At 36.6% G+C, this 14,495-nt stretch overlaps 1 protein-coding gene and 1 long non-coding RNA gene across 3 annotated transcripts; one reads left to right on the top strand and one right to left on the bottom strand.

The window, feature by feature from the left end:
* Positions 1–4,411: 4,411 nt before the first annotated feature.
* LOC124305134 (uncharacterized) lies at positions 4,412–13,833 on the bottom strand. Its single transcript, XR_006908329.1, has 3 exons — positions 12,327–13,833; positions 9,827–9,869; positions 4,412–4,635 (listed from the first exon to the last, which is right to left on the bottom strand). It is a non-coding gene; the product is annotated as an uncharacterized LOC124305134 (long non-coding RNA).
* On the top strand, positions 4,437–11,887 carry LOC124305133 (protein maelstrom homolog). 2 transcript variants are annotated; one of them, XM_046764211.1, is made up of 10 exons: positions 4,437–4,572; positions 4,716–4,917; positions 7,981–8,364; positions 8,653–8,819; positions 9,342–9,575; positions 10,402–10,584; positions 10,670–10,709; positions 10,966–11,034; positions 11,145–11,204; positions 11,289–11,887. In XM_046764211.1, exons 1-10 carry the CDS (start codon positions 4,441–4,443, stop codon positions 11,312–11,314), a joined length of 1,497 nt encoding a protein of 498 aa, XP_046620167.1. In that variant the 5' UTR covers positions 4,437–4,440; the 3' UTR covers positions 11,315–11,887. The 2 variants fall into 2 exon arrangements, with proteins under 2 accessions (XP_046620167.1, XP_046620166.1); XM_046764210.1 differs by having other exon boundaries at positions 10,667–10,709.
* Positions 13,834–14,495: the final 662 nt, after the last annotated feature.

Here is a 14,495-nt window from a genome sequence, read left to right as displayed (position 1 = left end):
TGCTCGCAGTGTATATCGGAACATACCCACAGTCGGACACAGTTGCGGAGCATGGTTGGACATTGTGTCGGATTCATTGCTGCCAATTTTTTAGTTAGAGATTTTATGTTCGACGCATGGTATTGTTTATATTTATTTATTAAATGTAATGATAATCTACACGCGTTTCACAAATGTTTTTTTTTTCCTGGAGCGCTCAATGATCCTAGATTTTTCGTATAATGCATGAGCGGACTCTAATGACTGAATTAAGAACCTCAAACCGTTCCAACAAGCACCAAGGCACAGTGTTCGACCGTGTAACACAGTGTTCGACCGTGTAACACAGTGTCACACCTCCTTGCTGGAAAGCTCCCATTACACACGCCGAGCGAGAGAGAATGAGAGAGAAGTTAAACCTAAAACGGTTGGAGTGGGGTGAGTGGGGCGTATCGTATGCCCATTACTGATCATGCCCATAGGGATGAAGTGCGCAGTCGATGTATGTATCGAGTTGAAGAACTGATTAAAAAGAGATAGCAACAGCGAAGTTCCTTCGGGTGTATTCCGAAATATACTTCCAGTACTGCCGACCGTGACGTCACGCAGTCAACTGCGAACTGCGTTCCGCTTTTACTACGAGTTGCCAGTCGCAGTAGAATCGGGACGCTACACCGAGGACGCGGTCATCTCTCAGGTACTGCAACTGCCTCACGTCCTAGACCGTAGTGGGTGCTTTCCATTTACTGACTCAAATCGACTAGTGTCGCTATTTCTGGTGTAACCAGCCAATCTGGGCAAGGGAATACACCAGAAAGAGCGACACGAGTCGACTTAAGTCAGTAAATTCATGACGTCACTAACTGGTGGCAGCATCGACGGCAGTAAGCTTTCGCGCGATTTCGGAACGCGGTTGCTAGTACTTGCAGTACTGCAACTATATTTCGGAATACACGGGTAGGCCCGAACCGGCAGGCTCGTGGGGGAAAAAAAGAGTCGTGGCGGCATCGGCGAAGAAAAGAAGCTATGTGCGGGGGGTGTTAGTAAATCAAGTTGAAATCCAAAAGAAGGTTGGCTTTATTATACTAAAAATCACTACAAAATGTGAGAATTTAGTCCAGGGCCCGATTCGCAGTATTGAGCACCGTCTGGAATATAGGCACTCTCGTTGCATATTCAACGTTTTCAGTGTACGGAGCGAATATCGCAACCAGTGATCGCAACGCACTTGAAACTTCACACGTGGATGTACACTTGGAGACAATGAATTGACGGCTAATTTTTTACACTATACAGTTATGCTGGCACACACAAGGTCCGTAGATTAGACAGGTCAAGACACGCGTGTTCCAGTTTTTCTCACTATAACGTGGGCAAAAATGTTCTATGCGCGTTCGCCCAAAAAATATCAAACTTACATTACCGCATTAACCAGTTTTGACCAATCTTGCTCAATTTTTTGAGGTTAAGCATTAACGAGTTGCGCCCTTAGTGTCCTGACGTTCACGAAATAAATAGAAGCACGTATATATTTTGAGGTTAATCATTGTGACAGGTCAGGAATCAGAAGCACACCGGGTGCTTTCCATTTAGAGCACAGTGTAACACAGTGTGTAAATTTCTATTGTAAGCGACCAATCCAGACAAAGGAATAGACCAGAAATGTTTACACCGTGTTATATTGTGCTCTAAATGGAAAGCATCCATTGTCATACGAAACTTTTGGCGCATTCTGACTAATTTTTTTGTGCACGCGTGTCCTGACCTGTCTAATCTAGGGACCTTCAGGGACCTTGTATTCAGCTACACACAGCTCTGCACACAGTACTTTAATGAGAAAAATTTATTTCGAGTTGGTAAGCCTGCAACTGTGTTGGGTTTAAAATGAGAACTGTGTGGCACTTGAAGGTCAGAAAGCCTTGTACCCATCAAACGGAGTAACGAGAAGAATTTAAGAACTGTCAGTTAGTGTTTATAACCTCAGTAATACAATATATGAAACAATATAATGCAATGTTCTCCGTAATTTTATTCATTAATTAATAATCACCTATTTATCTTTTATTTTCCATTTTTCGAACAGCTTATAATCAACATATCTCTCATCTGTAATTCGAAAAGCATTTTTTTGTTACACACCCTGGTGATACTTCAACATAGATTATATTTTCATATCAATAATTGTTCAAGTAATAAATATTTACCAAACTTGGTTACGGCAAAATGCCGACCGAAGAAAAGAACAAAGCACAAAGAACAAAGAACGGGTTCAAACCACGCGAGATTTCAATATATCTGTCATGTCGGTACGGTTGGCACTACTTCTCGCTGGAAATTGAGCTTAAAGTGGGATTCAGAAAATCTTCAAGTAGGAGGCGCTTAAAGTTCATATAAACCACATATAAACTCGGCTACACATTAGCTTTAATGGAAGCGCACTTTAAGACCCCCACTTAAAGCGTATGTGTAGACCAGGCACTATTGATTGAAGGCGTTCGCTCTGATAGTTCTGATATAAAAATTGATTTGAAGTGTTTGTAAGCAAATATACCTAGAGAAGCAAAGTGCTGTGTTTTAAATTGTTCCGACGTAACATCTGTGCGGCATAGAATTCCGAATAATGAAAAAAGATGTATTTCTTATATAGAAACATCGAGATCAACACCCAAGATTTGGCGAAATTAGCGATGAACATATAATGTATAAGACATCAAATATATACTAATCTAACTGAATCATCTATTTAATTATCCTTCTTTTTGTAATAATTTCATAATACGTGAAAAAGTAATCCCTAATCTAAAATCAAATTTCCCGTTACCATTTTCTTATTAGTCTCTTCAGTAAACAGAGCAATATCTCAACGGAGTTCTACATTCTAGTAGTAAGTACACATCATTATTAATCACTTATTAGGAATAAAACCCGGTTTACCTGAAGTAGGCGATTGAAACAAGTTGTCCAGTGGATTTTAATGCTTAATCGGTATTTAACGACCCGAAACTACCGATTGTGTGTCTCACTATATTTTCACCAACGATTTCCGGTGACTAACTTCTAGAAATTTGGGCAATTGCCGCTCTGACGTCACACCTCAACGTCATTTGATTTTGCAGATTTTGTTTTATCAATAATGACTACTGATAACTATCAAACGTCGGAAACTCACTATCAAACGCAACAAACGACCAAAAACCGATTTACAAAAATCAACTTATTCAGATGTGACGAGGGGCTAACGTATGTGGATCTGTAGAGAATCGGTATTAACGGATTCAAAACGCGACCATATTTCGCAGGCCAGGCTTGCCGACCTTCGACCATAGACTTGCAGATTCGAATCTGTCATACTAAACAGGGAGACTAGAGTACAGAAGTGGACCATAGACTTATAAAGATAGACTGAGCGCTCCTATAAGAGGCATTGACAATTACATATAAAGGACAGAGATATAAGGGCAGTCTGCTCTCTCTTTTCAATCGGCGTCATGGGAGACAACGGAGCAGAAGTGGAACAGCCATAGATATAGGCGCATAATTTCGCCTCATTCTCCTCTACCGCCTCGATCCCCGCCACAAATATCGTCAGAGAGAGAAAGCAGTACTCCCGGCATATTTTTGTCCTTTAAATGTTTGCTTCAAGCGGCTCATAAGAGCGCTCAGTCTATCTTTATAAGTCTATGGAGTGGACGAAAATAAGTAGTAACGGCGTCCTCAAAAACCCGTCCTTTAATTAGTTCTCCGCTCTGCCACTAGCATCGCATGGGTCGAAAAGATTGTAAATATAGTAATAAAATTAGTCCACACGATGAAAGTGACCGATCCGCGGTAGAATGAAAAGTGACATACCTAAATGATAGTATATTGGAGGTTAAGGAGACTATTTTTGTGTGTTCGTATGTTCTTTTCGTTTCTTGTCTGGGAGCATTACATCGATGTTTATCCTAATGTTTCAGCTTATTTTTATTCAACGAAATTTGATACACCCATTTTAATAAACATACTAAATTAATTAACACTGCACATTAATAACAAAAAGCTTTACACATGTAAACATAAACACTGCACGAATTTGCCACATTGAGGTTAGGAAATAAGTAGTAACAGTGTGTCTGATCTAAATATATATATATATATGATTACGATCTTTTTGATCGCAGCGCCGCCGTTTTAGGCCGGGATTTCGTGTACATTTCTGAAGCACGCTATGTCCACTCCTTTACTCTAGTCTCCCTGATACGAAGACAGAAATCCTAACGACCATAGACTTGCAGAGATTCAAATTTGTCATACGAAGACAGAAATCTTAACTGCTGTTAATCCTTGAGCTCTGCGTTAACTTCACTGATCTCTATACAACACAAATCAGTAGTTAACTTCGTTTGTATCGTATTTGATACAAGTAGAAAATCTATCTCCGCAAGAAGAAGAGAAATAATAAATCTTGTGACCCGATCAACCATGCCGAAAAAACAGCAACATAACGCGTTTTACTTCTTCATGCAAGACTTCAGGAAGACGCAAGAGGCTCAAGGGAAAAAATTTCCCGGTGGCCTCCAAGAAATCGCCACAGTTTGCAGCCCGGAGTGGCAGGTACAGACATCTTTTTCACATTTTCCACCTTTAACTTTTTCATAGTCGTCTAAATGTCGGCTTCTGAAATTCATAAATTTTTATGCTCGATCATAAAAGCATATAACAGATTACAGTTGAATAAATTGTGGCTTGTATTGCAGAAAATGACGGATCAACAAAAAGGGCCTTATGAGGCTCGTGCCAAAAATGCTAAGGTAAAAAGCGGTATCAGTGGTATGAAATACACTTCGCAGGGGGTGCCAATCACACTCATAGAAAAGGAAGCCAAAAGGAAACAGGAGTTCGAAGACAATATGAATGACTACATTAAAATGACAGTCAACATGACGGGTCACATAGATGGTAAGTTTGAATAATTAACCATGCTATTTCATCACACCTGACTTAGGGACTGCAGTCTCTGTATTGTGGAATAGTTCGCTTGATCCTGTTTTTACTAAAAAATACGTTTGTTTCAACTATATGTATTATTTTCGAGTTTTGAGAAGCATTTACTAATTTTCAAAAAAATAAAACAAAACTCTTAGAAGAGCTGATGCCAAGCAGCTACATCAAAGTTGTGATACCAGTTTTGTCAGTATCGATGCTAGAGGTTTTCAACCACTTATTTGGTTACATGCTGTAGTTCTTAGCATTTTCTGACTTATTTTTAACCTCTGAAGGCTGTCCAAGGACATTGAGTAAATCACATATCGGTAGTTCACTAATTACATGGTATTCTCGGGCTGGCTAGACTCCTTTCATTCCAAGTTTTGTCTCAGCCACAGAATGCAAATGACCATGCTTAGATTGTGTGAGGACCTGAAGTATGCTCTGGATGATCATAAGATCTCTTTAGTCATGCTTTTTGATTTGAGTGAGGTGTTTGATATAGTCTGTCATGCTAAATTATTCCACAACTTAAGGGACCGGATGTGTTGGGTTGCTATCGTCATCTCAGTATGTGAAACCCAGGGTTCCAGAGCATTCTGTTCTAGGTTTTCTGCTGTTCTCCATTTTTATTAACTAGTTTCCAAACTTGATTCAATAATGCAGGCATCTACTTTAGGCATACCATCTAATTCTATAGATATAATACCTCTTCCCCTTCCCCGAATGATAAACTAGAAGGGCTTAGATCTGTTGCCAAGGATATCCACATCATATGTGAATGGGCCAAGAGCGACTGGTTACAAATAAATTTTTGAAAAACTGAAACCCTATTTTCCGATAGCTCTAGGTAGCTTTACATGTGAACCTTATGAGCAACTCGCACACTGCGGTGTATGGGAATGCCATCCCATACTCGAACAGCACTTGTAATTTTGGTCTATTACAGACCTCTAATCTCTTGGAATAACTACATCATCAACGTCTATCACAAAATTAATAGGACGTTATATCACCTTGTCGAAAAATTCATAAAACTTTGCTCTTATCCTTCCAAATTGGCTAATCACTGCACTCGTTCTTCCTAGCATTGACTTCTATGGAGCTGTGGTTTATGACATACCTAGTGTTCGTAATGTGTGACTGCAGCGACTACAGAATGCATGTGCTAGATACATATTAGCGCCGTATCAACTCAAATTGAGTTGGATCACTTTGTCAAACAGATAGCTGTATACCATGAGTTTTTCTAACAGCAAAACTATGCGTGTGTCTGATTCGGGCAATCAGAGTTTACAGCTCATGTTCAAGTTGAGCATCATATCCTACCATGGTCATCCCAAACATCAAATATTATTCGTTTTGACGTCGAATATTATTTGTTTTTATAACGTTTGGGACGACCTTCTTTTTTTGCTGTTAGAAAAACTCACGGTATAATTCCTGCTTTATTCCATGTTATGTATGTACAGACTCTCATACCTATGTTACTGTACTTTTTCAGTCGAAAATAGCTGATTCATTGCCAATCACTCGGTTGGCTTCTGGCGCACCAAAGCAGCAAATCCTTTTCTTTTGAATTACTACCTATCAAAACTCATTTTGAAATAATCTTCCCGAGTCTATTATGGAATCGAAGACACTAGTTGCTTTCAGACTCAGTCTATATGTCCATCACATCAGACTGGAGCATGCGCATTATGACTTTCTCTTGCGATACGTAACTCTGCCTATCTATAATTATCTTACTGTGTTTCTTGCTTAGTATTCTGAAAGAGTTTCTGAATTTTGTACTTCCATATTTATGGTATGCTGGCTGACTACTCGAACATATGCCTTGATAAGTCAGCTGTTTGCTACTCCATGCAAAGTTGGCACATCATCCTTGTATGGATTATAATATAGTATTGAACTTTGTTAACATGTAATATTTACACACTGTCCGATTCAATAGGACTGTATTATCACTTTATGTTAGATCATTAAATCTTGTTTGCTATTGTGTAATATTTTAATATGTTTGTGTGACATTGCAATATTTTCCTGTCAAAAGGAATTTGTCCCATAGCAAAATGAAACTCCAAAATTTACCATGCATATAGAATCACTGTGTAGGATAAATAGTCTTGGAATCAAAGTTGGGAATGGTAACGTATCGAAACATTGAATTCTAGGGCGGCATCGTAATGGAAGTTTAATGTACAATGAGCAGTTAATATTAGCAGATATTCGGAGATAATGGGACAAAATTGCAGATCATTTTGACGGATTCTCAGATATTTTTGAAGATTTCTAGGGATTTTTATAAATAATGCAGACATATGAAAATTTTGATAAAATATGGAGACTGAAGAAATGGAGACGTGGTGTAAACAATTTTGACAGTGGTTTAGCCCTCAATTGAATTGAAAAACCGTAATTGTGCAATTTTAGATTGATTTTGATGCAGTTGAGTTTGCAAATATGAGTATGTTTTGCCTTACTGCGGTTTAAAAAATTTCAGATAATTGTAAAGTTGTGTAATAATGAGGGAATATTCATGCTGAGGAAAAACCGTTACTTCACGATTTTGGAATTGTCTGAAATTCAGTAAAATGTAATAAAAAAAGACACACTCATATTTAGAAATCTCAGTTCCTTAAAAATAATTGTATAATTTAAAGAATAGTGATTTTTTCCCCAATGTTTCGTTACGATAACGTTACTAACTTCAATCTTGTCAAAAATGCCTTGTTAGATCAATCGCTCAAGTGCACACCTATTTCCAGACCACATTGATAATTTACATTACAATGAACTCAACGGTTAACGCCACAAAATTCAACCTCATTAAATCTTATTATTATTGGCAATGAAAACTATCACTGCGGGTAGAGTGGCGCTACTTGTGTGGCGTTAAAATGGCCGCTTGGAGTACACGTGCTTATATGGAAAAATGAAAAAAAAATAGGGTATTGCTATTTAACAAGGATAACAATCACTAAAACTTTAAACTCCCAATAGTTTGTCAGTGAGACCAATTTTTCTTTTTCATAGAGTTGATCAGCAAGAAGTTTTACTTCATTCATGTGAACTGGCTTTGTCGAAAGCTCCTTCCAAATGGAGAGGGTGATTTTTATCCCATTGAGTTCGCTGTCGCTGAGTTCTCGCTTAAGGATGGTGTTGCCAAACCTTACCACGAAATCATTGACTTGGACGTTCCAATGGGATACGCATCTGATGCCTTACAACACTCAGAGGCTACTCATAAGATTAGTCCCAACCCGCCTGGTGGTGAAAAAAACTTTAGCATCATGTATCAGCGATTGAGAAACTTACTGAAACCTGAAACAGTTGGTGATGAATTACCACCACTGTATACTACAAGAGGCGTAATGGAAATTGTGCCCGGACTATTGAGCCGAATGGCTAAGACTGTCGGTGAATATATTCTTTGATTACTAGATCTGATACTTTTATGGTTGCCAGCATTCTTTGACATTGACGTAATACTTGAAAGATATTAAAGTATTCAATTTTTCATCATTCATTATTTCGAAGTACAACCGAGGTCAAGACATGAAGCTGACAGGAAATGTTATTACTTGACTGTTAAATGTTATTATTCACAATCCATTGTACACAATTTAATTTACTGGTGGGGTGGCAGTAAATACAATTCTTATTGAGTACTGATTTGATTTTTTATCGATTGATATCTTATTGCAGGCCAAACAGCCGACATGTTCCGAGTTTATTCATTGGAAACACTTTTTTATCACATTCGCAACACTGCTGCATCAAAGATTGATACTGTCGGTTTTCCAGCGCTTACAATAGCAGAGGACCAAATACACAGGGATATTTTTGACTATGTGTCAGGTATCGCATGTGATGTAAGTGCAGTATGCAGTAAACATACCCAAAACAAATGAGTGTACAATTAACATACATCTTCAATCTTCAACCTGTGCAATTGTTTTTTTTTGTTTTTTTTTATTTATTGAAGGAAATAACTTGCAAAAATTGAATAACTTGAAGATCTTTATCCAAGTGAAAATAATTTCTTCTAGTTATTGACTTGATCTAAAGACCTTGCCTTAACGTGACAACATATATCTAGCAAGGATTAGTACTACCTACTAGTTTCACGTCGTTGGAAGCGGGTACTTTTTCGAAACTGAAGCTATTATAATTATTAAGAAGAAATATACTTCTGAAGTTTAGAAAGTATGAGGTTCCCCTAATACAGCATCATTGTTAACTTTACAGAAAAGTAACTTATATCACGATCTCCAGAAACAGTTATGATAGAATTAATAATGCTTTTGATTCAGGCAATAAAGGGCAAAAAGCATACCATATTTCAATTTCTCGATTGGTCACTTATATACTAATGCGAAACGCTTCGTTTCCAGTATCATCAAAATATAGATGGAGCAACAATGCACTGTAGCTTATCTATTGTGATTCGGTGGGCATATACCATATGTGATTTTTGTTGCTTGGATGTGGGCATTGAAATGAAGCCCGGAGCCCATTGTCCACTGAATACTGACATGGATCGTATAAGAGATTTGAAGGAAAAGCGGGAAAGTGACATGGATAATTTGATGGCTGAAAGTGTAAATCGAATCAGATCTATGACAGGGGTAATTGGAAATTTACTTGTAATAAAGCAGTGAATTATTTTTATACTACAAATGTTTCAAAATTTAAGGTTTCCGACACTTGCTTGGGAAGTTTAATTTTCGAAGCCTGTGGCGCATACGTATAGTGCACCAAAACAACCTTGGTGCATGCGTACAATTGAAATGCTAAATTTTATTTACCAAGGCTTTCTTAGGTATGTTCACTTACGAATTACTGAATTTTATACACCGTGTCATTGAGCATAAGTTACCTGACACTAATTTTACGTGCTGTCAGTGACACCATCGTTGCTTCTGAAATCAAACTTTCTTTCAGCGGTGTTGGGAAAAAAGCATGTATTATATGTGCGGATTGATTATATTTGAGTTCTGTGATTAGAGTGTTTCGTACAGGTCATGAGACATTCACAACAGTACTGTCTCCAGAGAAGGGCAGACATTTTGATCATTTTGAATTGGAAAATTTGAATTTTCACTAGAGTTACGTTCTATGGTCTAGAGAATCACCTCCAGTCATTTTCAAGACCTATCAGGGTGTGTGTGTGTGTTGGTGTGTTAATTTTTCATGCGATGATATCTTAAAAATAAATAAACGGTTTTTTAACGAGTTTGCTCTCATTTGATGCAGTTTTCTCAACATAGAGCTAACTAAATTCCAATCAAAATTCGTCAAGCCATCCCTGAGTTATTTGCGAAAATGAAACTCTCGATCAAAGGATGAGTAACGAAAACAGCGCAAAATTCTAGGACTAGCCTTTTCAAATCAGATGTCTTTTGCTGCTGGTTTGTTATTGTAAATAATACATTAATGTGTTTTTTTCTTCAGGTGACTGAAGAACATAGGGTGAAAACCTCTGCGCGTACTTACAAGGAAGACCAAGAACGGCGACAAAATTTTCAACCATTAAAAATTATAGATCATAGCAAATTGCTAAATTCCAATGTACCAGATAACAAATGTGATCCGAATGCACCAAGCACTAGTATTCAATCTACTTCTACTTTAGCGGTGAGTTATGAATGCCGAAATTATTCTTATTTCAATGTTTCTGTTTTTATTATTAAATTTGTTAAATTGTAATTTCTTTCAGCAGAAGAAGGTGGAAAGACCGCTTCGGTTACCATATGGACCAAGTAAGAAACTTTTAATTGAAAATCTTTTGAGTTCAATTTATTACTGGATAGAAACCATTTCGTAGGTTTTTTTCTCTTGAATGATATAAATTAAATTTCCTGCCAGTGAGAAAGTCAAAAATGGATCCTGCATGCCCTTACTCACGGATAAAATCAAGTATTTTACCCCCTTTATATTGGATGTGTCATTGACGTGAAATCCTCACTTCATCAATTCTGCACATATTTCATACATGAATATTTTCTATCTCAATAGGTTTCGCCATGAGCATAAGTGACACCGAGAAAGTACCGAGTATGGATCAAATGAACTTCCCAGCGATTGGTAAATGTCTATTGACTTTGCACATCAACTGTCTCAAATACATTTCGGGAAAATCCCATTTCTCGAGGTTCTAATAAAGTAGTCTTATTTTACTGTCATTCTTGGTTTAGGTGGCAGAGGAATCAATTTGAGGAAGGCTTCTACCGAAAAGTTTCCGCCAATTGGCCGTGGTGAGTACGCTTTGGCATTTGAATTTGCTGTACTAAAACTATGTTGTCACCATTCAATCATATAAGAAAAATTATTTCATCTAGGTCGCGGTAGCACGTTCGGCAATTAAATATTAAATACATCAATGTATAAGCATTTTATAAGGCACTGTAAATGAATCTAACCAAATGACGAAACATCCGTGATATTTAAGCATATAGATATAAGTTAAGTTGATATTAGAGCAAACGAAACGAAGTTTTGGTGCTTTACGTAAACGATGACAGTTATTTTTATTGTCGCAGGTATTTTTCATTCTTAAATATGTTCATAGTCAAATGCATATTATTTTCTTCTTCATTTTCTTTGATTTCATAGTTACGCTTACTCATATTGACATTTTATTACTGTCACTCAATTGACGTATTCAAACAGAAAAGAAATTCGTTTACTCAGCTTCTATTAGTTCGTTACAACAAAAGTAGTTTGCCGATGCGTATTATTTATGTCGTATGAATCGAACTATTTTGTTTTAGTTTTAATGTGATAAATCTTTGTATAATTATAATTCAAAAACATTGTTTCAACTTTATCCATTTTTGACGATCATTAGAAATAACGGACTCTCCTACAGAGTTACACAAGTTTGTATGAAATCAATTTATATTTTATAAATAAATTTTATATGTCAACCCGTTTTCCATTTGTATTCCTTTTATTTTTCACGTTTCCTTAGTTTTCAACTTCGTCCCAGTCTTGGGAGTTTTTTGAATTAATTACGTTCTAATTGTAAATTACTAATGTACTTTAAATTACAAATGTAATTCGTAATTTGCAATTAAAATATTCTTAATTACAATTTCAATTTGTATTTAGAAGAATAAAAAATACTAATTACAATTGTAATTTCTAATAAGAAACATTTTACTTACAAATTACGAATATAATTAGTATTGATACTACTTGTCATTATAAATTCCGAGTCATATTAGTATCTTTTATGTTATTAGTTTTTCTTCTGATTACAAATGTAATCATTAGACTCGGTGTTTTTTCTAATTACAAATTACAAATGTAATTATCGGTTTTTGCCTTAATTACAAATTACAAGTGCAATTAGAATTTGTATTTTCTCTACTTACAAATTACGAGTGCATAAAGATGTGGAGCAGAAAAAAGCAGAGCAGAATTTAGATCCTCGCTGAAGTTGACTTGAGAGTGAATGTATGGGTGGAAGGATGCAAGAAACTGGCTAGTTGCAGTGTAGGAGTAGAGAGAGCATTCTGCTGATATGGAATGGTAACCAAGGCAGCAAGGTAATGACAAGACGAGGATGCAGAGTATAAGGTAGCTGTAAAAGTGTGGAAGAACTTAAGGTCTGGTGGATGTAACAAAATAAATATGTGAACTAGGAAAAACATCGTTTATTGAGAAAAACGTATATACTAATATATAAATATATAGTATGTATAAGGATGAGGCATTTAAGGAGGTAAACGCAAATATCTTGAAAATTAAGTATTGTCGAGAAAAATGTTCCAAACCAAAGTTTGATGATCTTCGATATGGGATCTAATGTCTATAATTTTTTCCAAGTCAATAGAGGACTTCATAATCACACGAAGGTAAACTTTGTTTTTTGAAATAGGTACCTCTATTTTTTTCACAGATTCGTATTTTATTAGAGAAAATACGCAATTTTGTTGGAATCATTTTTATTTTAATTTTTTGCTCGAATGTTTGTGAGTAATTGAGCATTCTCAAAATTTACCAATATGGCTCAAATAAATATCTTGCACAAACTATTTGAAAAAATTGATAAACAGAATGATTCCACACGACTCTGTCCAGGCAATAATTAGTGTACACATGTTTGAAATGATGTCCTTCGAGTTCGGTACACTTCTCGATACGGTTATTTATAACCTTTTCTTTCGAGATATCCTCACAACAAAAACTCTGGTGTGGTCAAATAAGATAATGGAGCTGGCCAGTGTACTAGTCCAGTGTACAGTGGATAACCATCATGCTGGAACAACATGTTTATCTTTTTTTCTGATGGTAAATCTTCAAGAAGTGTGGTAATTGTTGATCTACGAAGTCGTGTATCGATCTTGAAGGATATCATTCCGAACATGTGGGACACTGATTATTGCTTGAACAGAGTGTTGTGAAATCATTATATTTATTACGTTTTCCAAGTGGTTTATGCGAAAGATATTCATTTGTGACGATTGACATATTCGTAAATGTTGAGAATGTTCAATAACTCGTAAACAACTGGACGGAACAAAAAACCGCTAAAAACAAAAATGACAACTTTTTTCACATTAAAGACGAATCTGTAAAAAGAATAAGGGTATTCCTCCACCAATGTGAAAAAAATGATAGCCTCCAGATTCCGCTTCAGGATGATAAAACTTTTGTGTGAAACATTTTTCTCAGAAATCAATTATTTTCAAATTATTTGCATCTGCCAATTTAAATGCTTCACCCTCTTTGTTTGTCAGTTAGATTGAAAATCGATTTACTTCCGGTAAAACAGGAAGTTCAAGTGACTGGGACATACCAATTTTTCATACCCAACATTTCATTGTAAATCCTGTGAGAGAATTTCCAATTTTTTCATTGAGCCGTTTTCGAGATCATAGCGAGAGTTTGTCTGATAGACCAACAGAGGGACATGCAGATCAGAATTCTTCGAAGAACCTTTTTTTCATATTCTAGAAGTTCGAAAACGTAAACGCTCGACAACGATTCTTCAGAGAAACATTTTATCTGAGTTCCAGCTACCTATTTAAGATAAGAAAACATGAATATTTAATTCTATAATTATTTCTCTTTTGCCGGATTATCTGAGACATGCAATTGAATGCAAATCGTCCATTATATCGTAAATTCTAATTGGTACTTGGCGACTGAAATTATTGCCTGTGCGTCTAACTACATCCTCGCGCTGGATTTTTGTGTCGATCTTCTGATTTTATCCGATGGCGCTCGTCCGACGACATGTGCAGCTGTTAAAAATCACTATAAAATCGAGCATGCGTTCCAAAAATAGCTAGTACTACTAAAAACTCCCTAGGACAGAAGCAGAGTTAGTCGCGAACTCAGCTGGACAAAAGAGATCAAAAACTACCAACAGCACTGGGAGCTGATTTCCGAACGCAGTCCGAGTGAGCGTAAGCTGCTTTTATCACGTGCAGCAAGAAGCTGGATGTAGCATGCTCTAATTGGTCAATTAATCAGAATCCCCAAGCGTAAGGGTGCTATTTCATGAGCAGTAAGAAGCAGCAGTAGCAGCAGTTTTC

Source organism: Neodiprion virginianus, chromosome 5, assembly GCF_021901495.1.
Source record: "Neodiprion virginianus isolate iyNeoVirg1 chromosome 5, iyNeoVirg1.1, whole genome shotgun sequence".
Classification (NCBI taxonomy): Eukaryota; Metazoa; Arthropoda; class Insecta; order Hymenoptera; family Diprionidae; genus Neodiprion; species Neodiprion virginianus.
This window is presented reverse-complemented; position numbering and strand designations above follow the sequence as displayed.

Bases quoted from the DNA above. Each gene is read 5' to 3' on its own strand.
- LOC124305133 (XM_046764210.1), top strand. From the start codon at position 4,441: ATGCCGAAAAAACAGCAACATAACGCGTTTTACTTCTTCATGCAAGAC. The intron at 9,576-10,401 runs GTAATTGGAAAT...TTTTTTCTTCAG, and splicing joins GAATCAGATCTATGACAGGG to GTGACTGAAGAACATAGGGT. The intron at 11,205-11,288 runs GTGAGTACGCTT...TATTTCATCTAG, and splicing joins GTTTCCGCCAATTGGCCGTG to GTCGCGGTAGCACGTTCGGC.